The 19,951-nt window shown below is 54.1% G+C and overlaps 1 protein-coding gene across 1 annotated transcript; it reads left to right on the top strand.

Annotated features, from left to right (window-relative positions):
* The first annotated feature begins 12,312 nt into the window (after positions 1–12,312).
* Positions 12,313–19,260, top strand: PRDM13 (PR/SET domain 13). The gene is made up of 4 exons (XM_014883623.2): positions 12,313–12,453; positions 14,143–14,274; positions 14,373–14,493; positions 17,795–19,260. Exons 1-4 carry the CDS (start codon positions 12,313–12,315, stop codon positions 19,258–19,260), a joined length of 1,860 nt encoding a protein of 619 aa, XP_014739109.2.
* Positions 19,261–19,951: the final 691 nt, after the last annotated feature.

The following is a 19,951-nucleotide window of genomic DNA, read 5'->3' as shown; positions in this document are numbered from 1 at the left end:
TGCCCTTCTGTGGACACCCCTACATGTCAATGTCCTTCTTGTAATGAGAGGCCTTGTTCAGAACTGAACAAGGACTTGAGGTGTAGCCACACCAGTGCCAAGTACAGGGGAAAAATTGCTTCCCAAGGTATGCTGGCCACACTATTTGTGGTGCATGCCAGGGTGCCACTGACCTTCTTGGCCACCTAGGCACATGCTGGCTCATGTTCAGCCAGCTATTGACTGGCACCCCCATTTCCTTTTCCACTGGGCAGCTTTCCAGTCACTCTGCCCTCAGGCTTGGGGTTTTTGTGACCCACGTACAGGGCCCAGCACTTTACCTTATTGCACTCCAAAGAGCTAGCCTTGACCCATCAATCCAGCCTATACAGATCTTTCTTCAGAGTCAGCAGATGAACACTTTTCACCCAACTTAGTGTCATCCACAAGCTTACTGAAAGTATACCCGATCTCCTTGTACAAATCATTGATAAAAATATTAGACAGGACTGGCCCCAAAACTGAAACCCCACTACTAACTGGCCAGCAACTGGATGCAACACCATTCACCACCACTCTCTGTGCCCAGCCAACCAGCCAGTTCTTAACCCATCAAAGAGTGCACCTATCTAAGCTGTCGGCTGCCAGCTCCTCCAAGAGAATGCTGTGGGAGACTATATTGAAATCTTTACTGCTGTGGGAGACAGTACTGAAATCTTTACTGAAGTCCAGGTAGACAACATCCACAGCCTTTCCCTCATCCAGTAGGTGGGTCACCAGGTCATAGAAGGAGATCAGGTTGGTCAAGCAGGGACTGCCTTTCCTAAACCTGTGCTGACTGGGCCTGATGTCCTGGTTGTCCTGTACATGCCAAGTGATTGCACTCAAGATAATCTGTTTTATAACCTTCCCTGGGACTGAGGCCAGGCTGGGCTAGTTCTCCAGATCCTCTTTTTCACCCTTGTTGTAGATGGACATCACACTGGCCAACCTTCAGTTGTCTGGGACCTCTCCAGTTAGCCAGGGTTGATAATAAGTGGTAGAGAATGGCTGGTTGAGAAGAGAAAGAGAAAGCAAGTCTGCCTCGAGGGTGTAGATTTTTGCACTGAGCTCTTGGCCCTTCCAGAGGAAATGATACTGCTGTGAAATGGAAGTTGCAGCCCACTCCCCTACAAAACAGCAGGGATGCTCCTTTGCTACTCCAGGCTTGCACAGGGGCTTTGCCTACTTCCGCAGGACCTCTCCTTCCTTTCTCACTATTCCTCCAGGTTTTCACTCAAAAACCTGCATTTCCCCCTGGAGAGCAGCTCCTCCACCTTCAACCCGAGCCTCCTGCCATTGGAGCAGTTGTGTCGCTTTTATTAACTCAAATAAAATGAGAAACGCTTATTTTCTTGCTTGACTCGATCCTGTGGGACCTCAGGAGTCGGATTTTCTGCACGACTTCGTGAAGGTATTGGGTAACCTTGAAGCAACCTGGCAGGCGGGAGGGAGTTGTGGCTCCCGGTGAGCGCAGCAGAGCCTGGCCCGAGGAGAAACCCACCCCCTTCCTCAACAAGCCTCTGACATTACAGGAGAGAAATGAGCGGAAAACAGAGAAGCGAGTTAATTAGTTGCATCTTCGCCTGATCACGCTTGAGAGATGCTTTTGCAAGAGCAGGCTTCACTGCCTTGCTCTATCTGGTAACAAACAGTTTATCTGCAAGCCAGAAATTCAGAGAGAGTTTCTGGATCTATATAAGTAAAGAAAAACTATACAACCGAAGAGAGAAAATCTATCCCTGCCCCGTTATATAATTCCGTGTCTCTATTCCCCCGGACAGATTTCATATATGAGAAACACGCAGATATGTATCTTATGCACGTATTTTCCACCCAGTTTTGCGGGCTTCCAAAGGGAGTTTGAGAAACTGCTGTCTTCTCGCCCCAGGTTGAAATGGCCTCCAACACAAGGTGCCTCTGTGCCGGCCCGGCGGGGCCGCAGGACAGGGATACCGCAGCCTGCCTCCTGACAGTATCCCGCAGTCTCTCCGCACAATATGCGCGGCTCCGGGCCGGCTTCCCCTCCCACGGACAGACTGTGGGGGGAGCGCCAATAAGGTTGATATTTATAGGAGTTGAGAGAGACACGAAGAGTGGGGCTCGCTTTGACCACTGGCACAACGGGCGCGGAGTAACAGCTTCAGGTGGGCTGTGATGAAAATCCAGATATTTCCTCTCCTGGGAGCTCATCCCAGGTGACAAGCGTGTTTTTGATTTCCCCAAATTCGAAAAAAATACTTTTGTCTTTGCAAGGTTAAGTACTGGAAAATCTCAGCACACCGGCCACGGAGTACCCAGACTGTAGAAGGGGCTGTCCTTTCTCAAATAAAAGCTGTTCGGAGTTGCAGGGTTTTCCACAGATCGGGCAGGGCAAGGACTTAGCCCGCAAGCCGCAGTGCCAGCGGGTGAGACAGCTTGGTGTGGCGTTGGCAGCTCGGTACCCGGGGGTGCGGCCACCTCGGGGGCTGTCTGGAAGACTCAGATGGGATGAAGTCAAGTCTTCCTTCTATGAGGGCTTGCGTTTGCAGAAGGTTCAATCCCACACTCATCCGAAAGCATTTTCTGTACCTGGGGGTGAGTCCTAAAGCCCGGGGGACAGCTCTGGCTGACACGGACTGTTGAAAACCTTTTCTCAGCGGTAACTCAATGCGTGCAGTCGATTTTACCACCCCCCCCCCCCCCAACTATCTCGGGACACGGGTTTAGAAACAGTAGTGACAAGTCATTTCTCAGGCAGTATACCTGTACGGTGGGCATCCTAATTCAGCTTTAGAAACAATGACATAAAAGAAAAGATTAGTTCGACTCTGATATTTTGAGCTGAGCAAAGCTTGATTCAAATTCGGTTTTAAGTGTTAATTCCACAAATAATTTAAGGAGGTCAGCTTATTAAAAAGACCCTCACGCCAAACACCAAACTGTGATAGAAATATTCGAAGATAAATAAGATTTTTCCCTCCTAGCTGTGGAAGAGCTAACCCTTCTGTATGTGTGTGCCCGAAGTATGCCCTTGTTTGTCCGTGTGAGAGACGCAGAGTAAGACAGAAACTTTGAGGTTAATCTGTCTTCTTCTTCTAAATGCATATTTGAATATTTAGACTGAAAGATGGTGACACTGGGGAAGCTGAGGGCAGCGGTCCACAGGCGATTGGGCAAAAAATACTGAATAATTTTATTTTGATTTTAATAGCGCAAACAATGACTAGAAAGAACAACACTACATCTGCAGGCTGTAATGAAAAATTGTTTTTGACAGATGACACCTACAAGTTTCTTTGGTCTCATAACTCCAAATCTGTCAAAAATAATGCATATTTCAGCGTCAGAATATAAAATGGCAAAATAAACAGAAGAAAAAGAGCTGTTCTTCGTGATGTACTTGATAAGCCCTAGATGATGTGGGTTTAACCTGCGGTATTCAGCCTATGTAAATCAAATTCTTCCTAGTATTGCATATATTTATTGGGTTAAATAAAAATAAAAAGAAAAAAGAAAAAAAAGAAAAAAGAAATAAAAAATCAAGTCACAGGGACCAGAGGAAGACCTTTCAGTTTGTCAAATTCATTAATTAGAGAGCTGCACATATACTAGAAGATGCGTTTTCTTGCTCTGCTTCCCGCCCCCACCAACAATTTTACCATGAGGGAATGTTTACCAGAGTGTAACGAACAGTTTCCGATGGCTGCATTTTTGCTAAAGTTCTATTTTTTTTTCTTGCTGATAGTCGTATCTTGAAAAGTCATATCTTCAGCATAAAACGCTGAAACCCTTAACAACATTATATGCGCTCATTAGGAAGTCAGCTCTCTTATAGCCCTTTCTCCTACTGGCTGGCAAAACCGATCTCTTTCTCCATTTACACGGTTACCAGCCAGCCAGCAAGCTCTGCCCTGCTCCCTGGTGCCACTGCACTGAGAGATCTTCCTTCCAGCAGCTACCATTTTTTCATCCCTTTCTTTCTTCCGTGCCAGTGATTTATTTCCCCTGCCTCTCCTCAGATAAAGCACTGGATTCGGCGGGAGCCCAAGAGGCGAAGCCACCACCGTTTGCACCTCCCGCCTCCCGAACCGAGGGCATCCGCCGCGGGAGCGGGCATGGCGCCTTTTCCCCGCCGCGCCTGGCTCTCCGCTCCTGTCCCGCCACTGATGGCACTTGCTTCTCCCGAGGTCTTTGGCATCCACCTACGAAACAAGCTCCAGCTATGTCTTTGCTGTTGCCCTACTATAACTGTGCCCTTCGAGGAGAATATTTACAGAAATTGAAAGTCTTGTTTTACAGCTGCAATTCTTCTGTAAACACAGAGCTGATCTTAAAAGAGAAGCCCCTTCCCCCCCTCCCCGCCCCCCCATAAGATCTTCAGAAAAATGCAACAAATTCACAGAATTCTTTTTTCGCCTTGAGCCGAGCTGAGCACGGCAGAGAAGTCCTCTGAGGATGAGGAGGGGAGCTCTGCGGGATGGGCTCTCTGCCTGCGTGCTTTGGCTTCTCCTGTCACTGCACAATTTCATCCCTGGAAGAGGTTCAGGGTCTGTCTGGAATCTATCAAGCTGTCAGAACTGATAGAGACAGTCTATGGAAATGCTCAGAGAAGGGTACTCCCACTGTATATTTAAAAACCCCAAACAATTAAAGCCTAGGCTGAAATAAAAAGTCAATGCTAGGTTGCCTGCCTAGAGGTGGAGAGAAACTGATTTAAGTGTTACAACCGCTGTCTTTACAAAGCCTGACTCAGAGAGAGCTCAGATCAGAATATAGCTCCATGAATTTTATTCCGAGGGATAGTTGATGCTGGAGGATGGGGAAGGAGAAAAGCATCCCCTGTTTCCTCACCCTGCTGCTCCCCGGAACACAGGAACAACTGGGAGCCACGCAGACTTTTGAAGATGTTTCCTAAGGCATCGGTCCTGTATACGTTCGGTAACCTTTGGCTTTTCCACATGCTTTTCAATAAATAGCAGCCCTGTCTCTCAGGGACGCTCAGGAAGGAGAGGAAGGGCCTTCATCCCTTTTCCCAAAAAACATGGGAAAAAAGGTTCACAGTGACTCCAGCATATCAATTCACAAATAAATCCCTGTGTATGCTTACACATAAATATACTCGGGTGCGTGAGTATTGACTCGCAGGCAAACCCGCATCCTTGCTGTCTCTGAGGTGCCGGCTGCGTGCAACTCAGTTTATAACTGGAGGAGCAGCCTCCAGGCAGTGGGATCTCCTGGACATCCCTTCCACAGGCACCTCGGGGGGATGAAGAAGCCGAAGGCAGAGCTCCCGTTCCCCGCCCTGGCCCTGGGCCGCCTTTTTCTCCTCAGGGAGGGGCCAAGGTTTGGCTCGACAGGGGCAAATACGGGTTGCCCCGGCAGGACTAAGGCTGTGCTGGCAAACTCACCCGGTCTCCCGCTCCGAAATCTGGGGCAGCGCTGCTGGTTGGAGCGGGGATGCCCTTTCCTTTTTTATTTAAATATCATAGCCGTCTCGGTGCGGGGGCACGTCAGAGCTGAGCTTTTCCCTTTTCCTCCGGCCCTTAGCCAACTGTAGTTGCTGCGAAATTATGTCAGGGGCTTCTCCCGGCCTTAGCGGGAGCTACTCGGCAGGGCCGCCGTGCCCCGTCCCCCGCACAGCTCCACGCACCACCGTGCCCGCCGCTCTTTGTCTTGCAAGAATACGAACGTCGGGCACCCGGCTGTGCGGGGGGACACTGGGAGCAGAGGGCTCTGCCAATGTCCTCTTAAACCAGATCTTCCACTTTCCGAGAGTAGTATTCAGGGGCAAACCCACCCTAGAGAACCGACTTCAGTCCTTGATCTGAGACTTCAACAATATCTGCTGTTAAAGAGTCATTGCACTGCTTTCCAGGCCAGTCGACTCTCGCATGTCGCATAGCAAGCCCTGTTCGACGCTGGAAATGGGGCACCATGCCCAGGAGACTCACGGGACACTCACTCCCCATTTCATCTCCTCACCCGGCCAGAGCCACGGGATGTGGGAAGGTGCCCGCATAAGTGACCAGTGTGATTAGGTGGCGGGGGCAGGACCTTTCCCACCGCCACGAGCAAGCCTACAGGTAGCTCCAGGGCATTTCGCTCACGGAGAAGGCACCCAGCTCAGCATCACCAAAGAAAGTCATGTCTATATCGCCCTGGGGTTGCCGAGCTCTGCTGGGCGCTGCAGGGACACGGGCTGTGCCTCCGGCCGGGTACTTTGGCTCAAAACCGCCCCGTCGGGACGATGGCTGCTTTCCAGAGGAGAGTGGAGAGGGTGAGAGCATCAGGCTGGTCACCAGCTCTCCGTTATCACATTGTCACAGAGTAGCCTCTGCAAAACAAAGACCGGTAGCGGTCTTTTCTATCTGACTGTGATGGGATGAAACATCGTCTTTCTGACAACTGACAGCAGAATTTAGAAATCACTCACCTAATTATTAATTATTGTCTCACCACGTTTTGGGCTACCGCACCCCGACGACCTCACACACAAGTTAGCCACAATGTGGAGGCCAGGAGTGAGCTTTGGAGATTGCCTCTCTGTGATCCCACAAGCACAGAGTCCGCAGCAGCGGCAGGATGCTTTGCAGTGCCGGGGCTGCTAGGGCACGGCTGACACGCAGACGGACAGACGAACAGGCAGGGCAATAGGTGGATATGGACGTGGAGCAGCTTTGGGTTAAAAACGCAGACTGACAGAGTGGTTTGGGGTGGAAGGACCCTTTAAGGATCATCCAATCTGGCCCGTGGCAGCTTCCACTAGCTCAGGCAGGCCCGAGCAGGGAGTACAGCCCTCGGCCATCCCTGCTGCAGCAGGACGGCATCCCAAAAAAACACATTTCCCTGATGTCAGCCTGGCCTGAGCAGGCAGTGGTGTCTGCCTGAGACTCGCATTTCCTCTCCCTGCCTCCCTTCCCCTCTGGGACCCCGTTCACTAGGCTGGAATCACTCAAGGAATTTTTTTTTTATGGGCTTTTTCTCTCCCGTGTAGCCCCCAGAGTTTCTAAACCCGAAAGGAAGCCAGGCACGAGAAACGAGGCTTGCTGCCCTTCCCTCCGAAGGGAAACCCAGGGCCAGGGCTCTCTCCACTGCCCACCATTGCCAATCGTTGTCTCCGGCAGCTGCCATGCTGGCAGCCCCGTAGGGAGACATTAGACTGGTCATTTTCTGAGTCTCCTTTATTTCCTCAGTTTCTCCCTGAAATCTTCATAAATTCCCCTTTTCCAGGGGGAGTGTCCAGGCGGGTGGAAGTCTGAGCACAATGAAACCTGAGAATTTCTGTCACTCTCTGCATATGGTCCGAAGTGCTTTAATCCCAATTAGGGGCGGCTGACACACGGTCCTATTCATCCCAATCAGCTCTTGAATACATTTGCCTAGAAATGAACTTCACAAATAGACTTTCTCCTAAATGTGCCCAACAGCAAGGAAAATCGAATTGAGGCAAGGGCTCATTCTGAGGCGATCGAGGGAGAAAAGGTATGAATTTATAAGGTACACCGAAACATTGCAATTCAGCAACAAGTTTACTGACTTTTATTTGCACCATGTCAACCGAAAGAACCAAGAGATACGGTGGGGGTTGCGGGAGAAGGGGAATACGGTTAAAAGGCAACTTTAGACAGACTTTGAATACTTTATGCGGCAAGCTTCGCCTCCAATTGAAGTTGGGCTAAAAAGAAAAAAATCTCAGCCCCTACACTGGAATTTTTAACGAGCACAAAACGTGTTTGAATCCGATCTGGGCTGACGCTCGCGATTAACAATACGAATACCAAATCGAGCTCCTGTCATCTGCCCGGATTCCCATAGAACCTGAATTACTATTCAAAAGCCGCTTTAATATCCCACCCGCATCTCGTCTGCACCGCACAGCTGGTTGGGGGCCGCCGGCCCGGCCGCAGCCGCTCGGCCCCGCCGGTCGGCACCGCCCGCCCGCAGCACCGGGCACCGGGCACCGGCAGCGCCGCGACGGGGCGGCAGCGGCTGCTGCGGGCGGCGTCACGGGGGAGGAAGGAAAGTGAGGGCAAGGAAAGTGAGAGAACAGAGGAAAGGGTGGGAGAGAGAAGGGAGTTTGAGAAAGAGCGGCTGAAAGTAGAAAAGGTGAGCGAGATCGAGGAGAAGATACTCAGACACTGCGAAAGAGAAAGAGGGGGAAGGGAAGGGAAGGGAAGGGAAGGGAAGGGAAGGGAAGGGAAGGGAAGGGAAGGGAAGGGAAGGGAAGGGAAGGGAAGGGAAGGGAAGGGAAGGGAAGGGAAGGGAAGGGAAGGGAAGGGAAGGGAAGGGAAGGGAAGGGAAGGGAAGGGAAGGGAAGGGAAGGGAAGGGAAGGGAAGGGAAGGGAAGGGAAGGGCCAAGAGGAAGAAGTGGAGAAAAGGGGAGAAAGAGGAACGGAGAAAAGGGGAAAGGGAGAAAGAAAAGAAAGAAAAAGAGAAAGGGAAAAAAATGCTAAAGGAAGAGACGTTCAGACCATAATGGTCTCTTCGGTTTAATGTGGATTTCCGTGTTTCAGGATCTCAGTAAACCTCCCCCCTGCCCTCCGCCCCGTGTCTTGCATCCCTATCGACCTGCTCCGGAGCCTCGCGGCCGGCTCGGGCAGGGACGAGAGTCTCGGACCGTCCCGTCCCGCAGCCCGGGGACGGCAGCCCTGTCGGGGCAAAGCCATTTGGGAAAAAGGTCACCCCGGGAGCCGCCGGCTGGGCCGCCCCGCCGGAGTATGGCCTGCTGAATGAACTTGCATCATTTTGTTCCAGCCTCCGCTGCGGTGCTCTGCGGCATAATGAGCCGGGCCCTGTATACAGGCATTCATGCTGGTCTGAATGTGGTGTTGAACCTTCTCTGTGCCGGAGCGGTTTGATGGTTTGAATGGAGCTCCCTGGTGGGACATTGCTCTCTGCAACTGTGCCTCTTTGGATGACTGTTGTTCCTTAACATTCATGCCTCATTATGGGGCAACCTGTTAAATCAGGGAGAACAGTGTGCCAAAGTGTTACTCAGGGGCACCGGCAGTTCAGCGGTGGGCATAAATAAGGGCCGCCAAGGAAAATAACTTTCATCGCATCTCTGGGCAAAAGTGATTTCTCTTTAATGGTGCCTCTGGTAGCCCGGTTTAAGTATATAAAGAGCGATAGTGGAATGTTTTGATTGAGTCTAAACATTGTCTTTGAATAAAGCTGAAACCATGTAATTAATGTGTCTTTTTAATAAGGGACAATACGGTCGTTCAAGCTATTTAATTTCATTTAATTTTCCATCCCATTTGCTCCAAAGGCTGCTTTTACTTTTAACACCCGGCCTTTCATGCTGCATCTTGCTCCAGTGGGCACATTAGATCGGTTTCACCCTTCCTTTTTAGGGAAGGAAAAATAAAAGAAAATGTGGTTCCTTTCCTCTTTTGTGGACAATTTATTTCACTTGGGGAACTTCAACTTTGAGCCACAGGACAGAATAAAAATTGGAGAACTGGTGTGAATGCTTCCAGAGCAAGGGCTTTTCTTCTCTGAGTGGATGGGAACCAGCCACAATCGGCTATATTAATAAATAACTTTCCTCACAGTCGGCCTTTACATGGTCCTATTGATAAAATTGTTCGCGTGTCGTTCACGCTTTTTGACTCATTAAGGCCTGGGAGGGAGCGGCTCCCGAGGCGGAGCAGTAGGGTACCTTGGTCGCCTTAAAGGCCCTCTCTCTACCTCTGCGGCTCTCGGAATTTCAAGCCGGTCTCATCCTCGAGTGGCCAGGCCAGAGGTTACAGGGACATGTTCATGGCTTAAATTTATTGCTCTCAACTTCTTGTTTATCCTTTTTTCCCCATTCATGCCGCTGATCAAAGGGGTCATCTTCAGTTCCCTACATCCTCTCCCCCCTCCTCTTCCCAACCCTGCCGAAGTGAAAACGAACCCACCCCTGCTCCCGGGATAGTCCCTGGCGTTGCACCCCGGAGAGATGCGATCGATGGTCACTGATGCTGCAGGGGGAAGGCGCGGGGTGGGGCAGGCGCGACATTTATCTCGTGTGCGCACCAATACGGACCATTACTAAAAATACATTCACAGCCTACGCGGACTCAGTGCCGGCCGGCAGCCCGGGGAGCGGGCGGTGGCAGCGCCCAGTCCCATCCTTGTCCTCGTCCCTTGTCAGTGCCGCCTGCCCAAGGGAGCCCCGCGCTTCCCTCCCCGCGCCCGCGGGCAGCGCCAAGGGCGGAATGGGCCGGACCAGCCCTGCCCTCCCTCTCCAGAGGCGCTGACACTTCAGGCCTCACCCCGGCCGTGGCGAGGGCCGCCGGTGCCCCGGGAAGGCGGCCGGCCGGCACCGGGCGGGCTGGCAGCGAACGGCGGCCAGCGTGGGCAAATATCATCGCAGCAGCGGCGGTGACTTGCCGGGCTGAGCTTTCACAGCTTTCCGGCGCGGTGAAGGGCAGGGAGAGGGGAAAGAAGATGCGACCGCCAGCTGGTGAGAGGTGTCGGTTCAAAATCGCTCTCGTTCCCCGTGCGCATCCCTGTGGCCTTTGCTCTCGCGGTGCCACTCGTGACGGCAGCAGATGAATCCAGAGTAAAGCTCCCGCACACAATTACATAGAAAGCGACGTGCCAAGGTTTATCTTGCAGAAAGCGGGTTACTTCAGAAGAGCTCGCTCAGTTACCTGGCGTCTCTCGGCAGATGTACCTCTAAGCGTAGCTTTTTGGCTTTCCTTCTGAAATGTATTAGGGCTGGCTATTACAAAAACGCCACGAGAAAAAAAAAAAAAAAAAAAAGAAAAAAAGGAAAAAAAAAAGCCCTCCATGTCTGCGACTATTTCTGAAAGCAGTGGATAAAATCTCATGTGCAGCTTTGCAACTTCTCCAAAGGAGAAAGCTTTAGAAAACTTCTTTTTAGGGTTTCATAAGGCATGGAGCAGAGAAAACCTGCCAGCAGGAATTAGACAGGAGTATAAAAGTGAAAGTGGAAAACTGAATTTATTTGTGTCCTTGGTCTGACAGCCACATCTGAACTGTTGCATGCACTTAAGAAATAAGTCGCACACCATTCCTTTTCAGCTCCTGAAAAATTTCTGGGACATTTATCCAGCCTGAATTATAAGATAACTTAATCCTAGCACTTCGTTGTATCTTAATTAAAATATTTATGCGAAGAGGAAGGACATAGGCGCACACTCTGCTCGAATATCTTCGTTCTGGCTTTATTTACTATTGCTTTTTGCAGGTTCCACCTCCTAAAGCGGTTTCGGTGCAAGAGATTTTGCGTGTGGGCGAGGAACTTATGGAGGTATTAAAGGAGGAATCCAGCTGCACACTGTTTGCTAGATATCTGTGTTATCTGCTGGCCGTGCCTGCCTGTTTCCTGGTGGCTGTATGTCTCTATTTCCTCCTGTCTCTATTTCTTAATCACAAGAACTACAGACACAGCTTCCCCAGCACTCGCAGGTGCAGCAGTTTCTGTTTTACAGCGGCTACGGCGGCTCATATTTTGTGCTATTCATCCTCCTTAAGGATCAAAGCTCTTCTGAAACAGATTACTGGCCTGAAACCAAACCACTGAAATGGTAATATGGTCGTTCCTAAAAAAAAAAAGAAAAAAAAAAGTGTAGGTATTTTCTGGTGTTTTCCCATCAAGTACCTGCCCAATTTCTGTATGGCACACGCCGGGAATCAATAGAAGTTAACAAGTCCTCAAAACATTCCCCATCTCTTTGTTTAATCTCCTTTACAATAAAGCCAAGGGAAGAGAATTAAAAATCTTTGAAGTATATTAAACCTCAAAAGGCTCAGCCAAGTAGACTTAAAATAGTCACTTATTTTCCAAAACTGGTTTGTCGAGGAACAATAAAAGGAAGTAAAATTTATGGAGAAATTATACAGTGGATTTGTCACTTAAAATATCGTAACTGTCTCGGGGACAATACCCCATGCTGAGGATTAATGGTCCCTCCAGACCTTTGATTCACCAGAGCCTTTTCTTTGCCCTTGACAAATTGGATTTTTAGGAATGGGAAGGTCGCCTGGCCCATTGTCTGCCAGCCATTCACTCCGCCTGATTATGCAGGAGGGTTAGGGAAAGGCTCCATGTGACCCTCTTGGATGGGACTCCGCAGCTGCTCGAGGAGCCAAACTCTCTCACCAAACTCTGCGCCCCAGAGCATCCCCCTGCCAAGGGGTACCCCTCCTGCTCCCGTTGAAAAGCCGGCATCCACACAGCGCCGCGTCACTCTGCAGGCGGAGATACGCCTGTGCTCATCCTCCCGCCGCCTGCCGCTGTCACTCCGGCCCCCTTAAGTAGTTGGGGTTCCCGAGAGCTCACACCCAGCGGCAGCGATGCAAACCAGCAGGGCTCCGGCCATCAGCGTCAGCGCGGAGAGCTGCATCCCGGCTGGGCTGCGCCTGGGTCCTGTGCCGGGCACCTTCAAACTGGGCAAGTACCTGTCAGACCGCAAGGAGCCAGGACCCAAAAAAAAGGTATTTTCCTACGGTCTCTCCTGCACCGCTGGACCTTGATTATTCGTTGACTCGGGGGAAGCCGGCTTTGGGAGAAGAGACTGCTCTTCCCCGTCTCTCTTCGATCTTCCCTTCTTAGAGCGAGCCAGGAAAGCAAAGAAAAGCATTTCCAGAACGTCCTGAGATGTCTCCCCGTGGTTTTGGCAGGAAAGCCTGCCCGCCCGTGCCCTCTCCCTCTCCTCCCCAGTGCCGGGGCCCCTAGCCCGTCCGGCCTCCGGGGTGAGGACACGGGGGCTCTCCCAGAGGAGCGGACGCGTCCCCGCCTTGGACATAGACGTGCTGGAAGCGTCGCCTGAGCCCCGTGCCCGGTGTCGGAGGGCCCTGGTCCCGCCACCCAGCCCCCGCCCCCGGGCGCTCCGCTCACTGAGGGTATTGCCCCTTTTCCTGGTAGAGCCAGGACGTGCCACGGCCGGCTCCTCGTTCCTGGAGCCCCGGCGAGGCGGGAGCACGAGGCAAAACAGCCTCCGGGTTTGGGTTTTGTCCCGGGAAGGAGCAGGGCAGAGGCAGCTGCCCCAATTTATTTCTGCGTTTGGCTCGGGTTCGTGCTCCCAATCCCTCTTCCCGGCCGCGCGTCCTTTGGCTTGGGCCTGAAGGCAGTGTGGGGCGAGAGGGCCGGGGCTACCTCGGAGACGGCGTCGGGGTGCAGGTCGTAGGTGTCGGGGCAGCACAGCGCATCTCGACCTCCCCTCAAAGCTTCGGGGAGACCTCCGCGCCCGGGGCTGCAAACAACCCGCACAGCCGGAGCGGGAGGGATGACGGCCACCCGGCTACCGGCTTCGGGGTCAGTCCATGTCCGAACGAAGGAGCGAGGAGGAGGTGAAGGGCTTTCGCCCCGTCCATCAGGCTCTTCAGGGGGCTGCCGATGAGACCCCTCCTTTCACCCCCCGGGCAGCCGCGGCTCACGCGTTCCGCTCTGATTTTTAATGCACTTTAATTGTTTTTAAACGCTCTGCCAGCCCACTCAAATTTATTTCTCATCTGGCTCCCTTGGTTTCTCGCTTTAGACTGCTTTGTTCCGATGACTTTTATTGCACGGTCATTCAGGGAATGGGCACTTCATTTTCTCTTTGTATGGGCAAACAGATTATGAAGTATGGGGCTACAGGGATTTCGTAGCTAAGCAGAATCTTCTCCCCTTTCCCCCTCCCCATCTCCCGACAAGTCCTGGATGTCGCAATGATTTTGCACGGACTCAGAGACTACACAAACTCTAAACAAACAAACAAAAAATCTTAGCAGGGCATTTAATATAGCGTTAAGCGAAATGTAACAGCTGCGAGTGGATAAGGTGCGTTTGGATCAATGCGACCCAAGGGAAAAATCACTTTTCCCCTCGCCGGGCACAGGGTGTTCCATCCTTGCCCTGCAGAGCTGCAACCCCCGCTAGGGCAGCCGAATCTCTCCCAAGGCACCTGCGAGCCGGCGAATGCCCTATCCAAAGGTGGATGTGGATGGAAGCGTTAAACGGGCGGCAAAAGGAGATGCTCTCGCCTCTGCTTTCAGCTGCGATGCTCAGCTCACTGCCTAGTGTAGGGAAGCAGCTCGATGGGCTAGGCAGAGCGGGCAGGCAGGCAGGGGGACGGGTAAGCTTTTTGGTCTCTTCGTGTTTCGTTTCACGTGAAAATTACAGCGGTGCCGCCTTTTTTCCAGGTGCGGATGGTCAGAGGGGAATTAGTGGATGAAGCCGGGAGCTCAGCTCTGGAGTGGATAGGGTTAATCCGAGCTGCCCGAAACTCCCAAGAGCAGACACTGGAAGCTGTTGCGGATCTGCCAGGAGGACAGGTACCCCACGCGCGGCTCCGCGCTGGCATGGCACCTCTCTCCGCCACCTGCCTTCCCTCTCAAGATTCCTGAAGAAGTTTTCTTTCTTATCTCTCCAGATTTTCTACCGGGCGCTGCGAGATGTCCAGCCGGGAGAGGAGCTCACCGTCTGGTACTCCAACCCTCTGGCGCAGTGGTTTGACATCCCCGTCACGGCCACGCCGACGCACGACGAGAAAGGTACAGTTGCGGGCACTCATTTCAGAGCAACCAAATTAAATGAAACAAAACAAACCCTCTTTAACTGACACCTTTGACGGGAACTCAAACTGCGGTAGGCAAACGTGGGCCCTCAGAAAAATAAATGCCAGTACAGCTGTCGTGAATTTAACCCACCACCCTTTAAACTAAGACTCCATCTGCTTACATTTAAAAGGTGATCTATTAACTCGGTAGCGTATGGAAAGGCCCCCGTGGTTCGAGTTGTTCCGTCTTGGGCCCGATTTAATGATTCTTTGATAGGCAAATGGGGTTTCTGTGAAATATCACTATGGTTGGTATGCGAGACAGCAAATTGGCACAGTAGTTTCTAGAAATATCTAATTCCCCTCTCAGAGTTTCAGAGACTCTTTTCACAGATTTACAGGTAGATTCACATAGTCAAGACAAAACTGGACAGCCTCTGTAAATTAGAATACATAAGGTAAAATGTTAAGTCGGCGTCAAATCACACTGAGATCAGGATATCCAAAGATGTTGGGAAGGGGAAGACACCCGTTTGGGACGGCTTGTTTCAATCCTCAAAGCTATTCTTAGCTGGAATTACACCGGTGTTAACAAAATGATAAGGTGGCAGCATACTATAAAAAGCCGAGGGAAATAAAGACGAAACACTTCAGCTTTCACTCGTCGGGCTTCTCAGGCGGCGGCCACCCCATACCGCCGGTCCTGGGTCTGGATGCTCCCTGTGCCTCCGGTGGCGGCAGCTGCCTGTGGACACTCCCCTCGGGCTGAGCCCGCTCCGCGGGAGATGAGGGAACCCCAGCCGCTCCAGCTTGACGCAGAAGATCCTTCAGCTTGGCGGTGTCCCCGGGAAGGGAGCGAGCGCACGATCCAGGCAGGGGCTGCCCCCTCCCCCCCGTCACGGCTGGCAGTTCCGCAAGGTGATCAGGGTCCTGCCCGAAGGGATGGCTGCGAGAAAGCCGGGCTCTGGCTATTACGTCTCATCGACTCGTGCCATGTTCAAGAACCCAAATCCCTCCTTGTACGAAAACTACACCCGGAAAAGAAACTCTTGGTCACGTCTCTGTCCCCGCCACGTCGAAGGGCAGTGAGGCCATGGATCTGCTGGGGGTCACCCCCTCGAGAAGCCTGGCGAAGTTTCGGTAGCAAGGAGGACACGACGCTGAGTTGTGCCTCACTCCTCCCCAGCAGCCCTTGCTGCGGACGGGTACCAGCGCTACTCGGAGGAAAAACGAAAGAGAGCTCAAGTCTGCAAGAGGCTCCCAGCGTGCGGCATCTTCCTCGCCCCGTCGAAGCAAGGCTGATTTGCAAAGTGACCCTACGGATCTGCTGCGTTTTCAGCCCCGCAATTTCCAGACTGATTCATATAGACTCCGAAAAAGTGTATCAGCATGCTGAAGTGCTCTTCTTTCAATGATGATATGCTGAAAAAAAAAGCCGAAAAATTAAACTAAACGCTCAAACCCCCACCAACCGAAGAAAAGACAGTGGAAGAAATTTGGAGATTTTTTTTTTTTAAGAACGCAAAACGAAAAAACTAAACCAAATCAAAAATTTGGAATTCTTCGGTGTTTGACCCCTTTAATTTGGGTCACCGTCGTGAGAAAGAGGTGTTTTTTGGTGGGGGTTGTTTTGGTGTTTCTTTTTCTTTGGTTTTTTTTTTGTCTGTTTGTTTGTTTTTCTTTCTTTCCCCTCGAGCCGTTCTTGTTGAACTGGAACTGAGGCGGGGAAGCGCCGGGCCGTTCTCGGTGGCGGTCGGGAGCCAGTCCCGACCATCTTTTGCCGAGGATACCAAGGCCGAGCAGGGCCGCTGAAGAGACCTGCATAGGCAAACGGAGACAGCGCAAGGGAGTCTGTGGCCATATTTTTTTCCATCCGTACCAATCCTTTACCCGTTTTCCGATGCACGGCAGTGGGATTGCCACTGTGGTTCCTCCTCCCGTGGCCGCTGCCTCTCTGGGGCCCAGCAGACACAGTCTCTCGCCCTCCTCGACGGGGCGAAAAACAGCCTCCGACGCCTTCACAATGCTGCAGATCCCAGGATCGCCTCTCCATGGCTAGCGAGGAAAGGCTGCGCACGGCGGCGAGGGCAGAGGCGGTGAATACACACAACAGCGCGTGATGCTTCCACGCGAGTTCGCACACGAGTTTCGCTCGGAGAGCGAAGATTCCGTTTTCCTCCTGCAGCGGACATCGACTGATTCCTGTCAAGAGCGTCTCGAGAGGCTGGTCACGGCCGGCTGGTCATCCACCCCGGCGACCCGCCCTCCCCGGGTGCCCCGACAGACGCGCAGCACTATGCAAGGTCTCATCCCCGTCGTCCTCCACGGGATTCCCTGAAACACGAGGAGCTGCCCCCAGGCCTGGAGCAGGCTCTCATCACCGTGCGGCACTTGGCCTCACCTTAGGTGTTTCGGTGCATTAAACTGCGGGGTGAGGGTCAGCTGAGGACGGTCAGGGTGGGCAAGAGCTTATCAGCGGCTTAAATTCAGGAGCTTATCAGCGTAGTATGGTGACTGGGAGAAACGAGAGAGAGAAAGATGGGTAGGTCCAAAGAGACAGAAAAAGGGAAGGAAGGAAGGAAGGAAGGAAGGAAGGAAGGAAGGAAGGAAGGAAGGAAGGAAGGAAGGAAGGAAGGAAGGAAGGAAGGAAGGAAGGAAGGAAGGAAGGAAGGAAGGAAGGAAGGAAGGAAGGAAGGAAGGAAGGAATTCCTAGACAGACAGATAGACAGACAGGCAGGTGGCCACAGAGGCTGCATTTCACCGTCGGGGCTGGGGAGATGCTCCTCCTTGGGGTACCCTCCTGGCAAGCAAGACCAGGAGGGGGAGAGCGGAGTCTGAGCCTGTGCTGTGTCGGGCAGCCACCACAGCCGCGGCCACCGAGGTCTGTTCCGCTTGAGAGAAGCCGAAATGGGACGGGGCACAAAGGGCATTGTCCTCTGAAAGGGAACGATTACATATGGCCCATACATATCGGATATTGTCTCGCCGCGTAATGAGGGGCTCACGATCATTAGATTGGCCTTTGTTCGGTGCAGCCGACTCCCTGACATACGCTACCTCCTCTGCAAACGCCAACAGATGGGCCCTCCGACAGACGACTCGCGGCAGCAGCTGCTCCCCCCGGCCCTACGGCGCCCCACTCGCGGGAGCTCAGCCCGGACGGCGCAGCGCCCGCACCGCTCCGCTCCGCGACATAGCACGGCGGGGGCGGGACGAGACGGAGGGAGCTCGGGGATGCGCGGGGAGGTCGGGGATGCGCGGCCGCCGCTGACGGGTCCCTCCGCTTGCCTCTGCAGGGGAGGAGCGGTACATCTGCTGGTACTGCTGGAGGACCTTCAAGTACCCCAACAGCCTCAAGGCCCACGTCCACTTCCACTGCGCTCTGAGCCACGGCCGGCCCTTCCTCCATCACGACCACGGCCGGCCCGCTGCCACCGCCTTCGGCCTGCCCCCCAAGGAGCTGCCGGCCGGTTCTCTGCGCGGCCACCCGCCACCCGGCTGCGGCCCTCGGGAGGCCGTCAAGCGGGAGGCCGTCGCCGCCTCCCCGCCCCTCGCCAAGCCGGCGCTGCCCAAGCGGCCGGTGGGCAAGGAGGAGCAGGAGCGCGCCCTGGACATGAGCGTGGGGGCCGCCCGTGGGCCGGGGCCGCTGCTGGGGCCTGCGGGCGGCAACGGGCTGGCGCTGTGCCCAGGGGCGCGCTCGGCCTTCCGCCCCGCCGGGTCGCTGCGGGAAGAGGCGCGGGGCGCCGCCACCCTCGGCTTCTCCAAACTGCTGGGGGGACTGAAGGCGGGACGCGCCTCCGCCGAGGCGCCCCCTAAGTGCGGAGCGCTGCCAGGTGAGGCCGCCCCGCAGGCGGCGGTGGCGGGGCTGACTTGTGGTGGAGGGCTGCGTGCCTTCCCGCTGCTGTCGCCGCTAGAAGAGGCCTCGGCCTTCCGGCAGGTGGAGCGGGGGCTGCCCGCGGCAGCGCTGCCGCCCGCCCGCTACCCGCCGCTGCCCGGCGGAGCCCTGGAGCGCTTCGCGCTGCCGCCCTTCGAGGGGCTGAAGGCGTACGCGGGGGAGTGCGGGCTGCCGGTGATGCCGCTCACCGTCTACAACGGGGAGCTGCTCTACGGGGCCGCGCCCTACTACCCGCTGAAGCTGCATCTCGGCGGCCTCCTCAAGTACCCTGAGTCAGTGTCGTACTTCGCGGGGCCGGCGGCAGGTCTGCACGCCGCAGAGCTGGGCTCGCTGGCCAGCATCGACCGGGAGATCGCCATGCATACGCAGCAGCTCTCCGAGCTGGCGGCCGAGAAAGGCCGAGGGAGGCTGGAGGCGCTGCCAGCCGGGGCGGCAGGGGCGGCCGGAGGGAAACCCAAGACCGGGCACCTGTGCCTGTACTGCGGCAAGCTGTACTCCCGCAAGTACGGGCTGAAGATCCACATGCGGACTCACACCGGCTACAAGCCGCTCAAGTGCAAGGTCTGCTTGCGGCCCTTCGGGGACCCCAGCAATCTCAACAAACACATCCGCCTGCACGCCGAGGGCAACACGCCCTACCGCTGCGAGTACTGCGGCAAGGTGCTGGTGCGGCGCCGCGACCTGGAGCGGCACGTGAAATCCCGGCACCCGGGGCAGAGCCTCGGAAAAGCGGCCGAGGACAAGAGTGACTCTGGCTACGCGCAGCCCGAGCAGGAGCAAAAAACTGACAACGAGAGCGACGTGGACGTCTGCTTCACCGACGACCAGAGCGACCCGGAGAGCGGCAGCCGGCACCACGAGCAGTGATGTGGGAGGCAGCGGGGGTGGGGCGGGGTGCGGGGAGCTGCAGCTCCCCCTCCCCATTACTCTGGGCTCCCGGGGCGGTCCCACGGGAGGCCGTGTCGCGGAGGAGCGCGGGCTGGCGGGCAGAGCCACCGGCGGGGCGAGCAGGGGTGCGCGGGCGTGCCCGGGTTCCCTCCACAGTGTCGCCCCCGGCGCTGCAGCTGCGGTGCCGAGACAGGGGCGGGAGGGCGAAACCCTGGCGGGCCCGGGATACCGCTGGATAGGCACCGCATCGCGATAGGCGCCCGCATTTCAGTGGCCATATATTTTTATTGTACCTTTGTGTCGAGAAAATTGTGCCTTTTGGAAACGGTTTTTTAAATATGCGCTCTCCCATCACTCGATCCAGCGGTCTGAGTCGTGGGGCTCAGCAGCAGACCCGGGTCTGCAAGCGTCTCTGGCACCTGTACACTTTATTTGACACCTCACCTGTGCTTTCTCGAGTCCTAATAAAGCAATACCAGCAGCTTTTTGGAAAGACAGAAAAACCCCCCAGGCAACAAAAAGCCACTCTTGCAGCATGGAAGAGGTTCGCATAACAGGTGCACCATTTGATCAAGTTGCAATTATTTATAGCAGATAATATTTGAGTAACAAATGTAAAATAAATATTAAAAAGCATGACTCTAAAAGCACGCACTATATAATTTTAAAG

This window comes from Sturnus vulgaris, chromosome 3 (assembly GCF_052056855.1).
Source record: "Sturnus vulgaris isolate bStuVul1 chromosome 3, bStuVul1.hap1, whole genome shotgun sequence".
NCBI classification, from domain to species: Eukaryota; Metazoa; Chordata; class Aves; order Passeriformes; family Sturnidae; genus Sturnus; species Sturnus vulgaris.
Note: the sequence above shows the minus strand (reverse complement) of the source record. Positions and strands in the feature narration are given on the sequence as shown.

Coding starts and splice junctions, on each gene's coding strand:
- PRDM13 (XM_014883623.2), top strand. CDS start 12,313: ATGCAAACCAGCAGGGCTCCGGCCATCAGCGTCAGCGCGGAGAGCTGC. Junction 12,454..14,142: donor AGCCAGGACCCAAAAAAAAG/GTATTTTCCTAC, acceptor CCTTTTTTCCAG/GTGCGGATGGTCAGAGGGGA. Junction 14,275..14,372: donor CGGATCTGCCAGGAGGACAG/GTACCCCACGCG, acceptor TTATCTCTCCAG/ATTTTCTACCGGGCGCTGCG.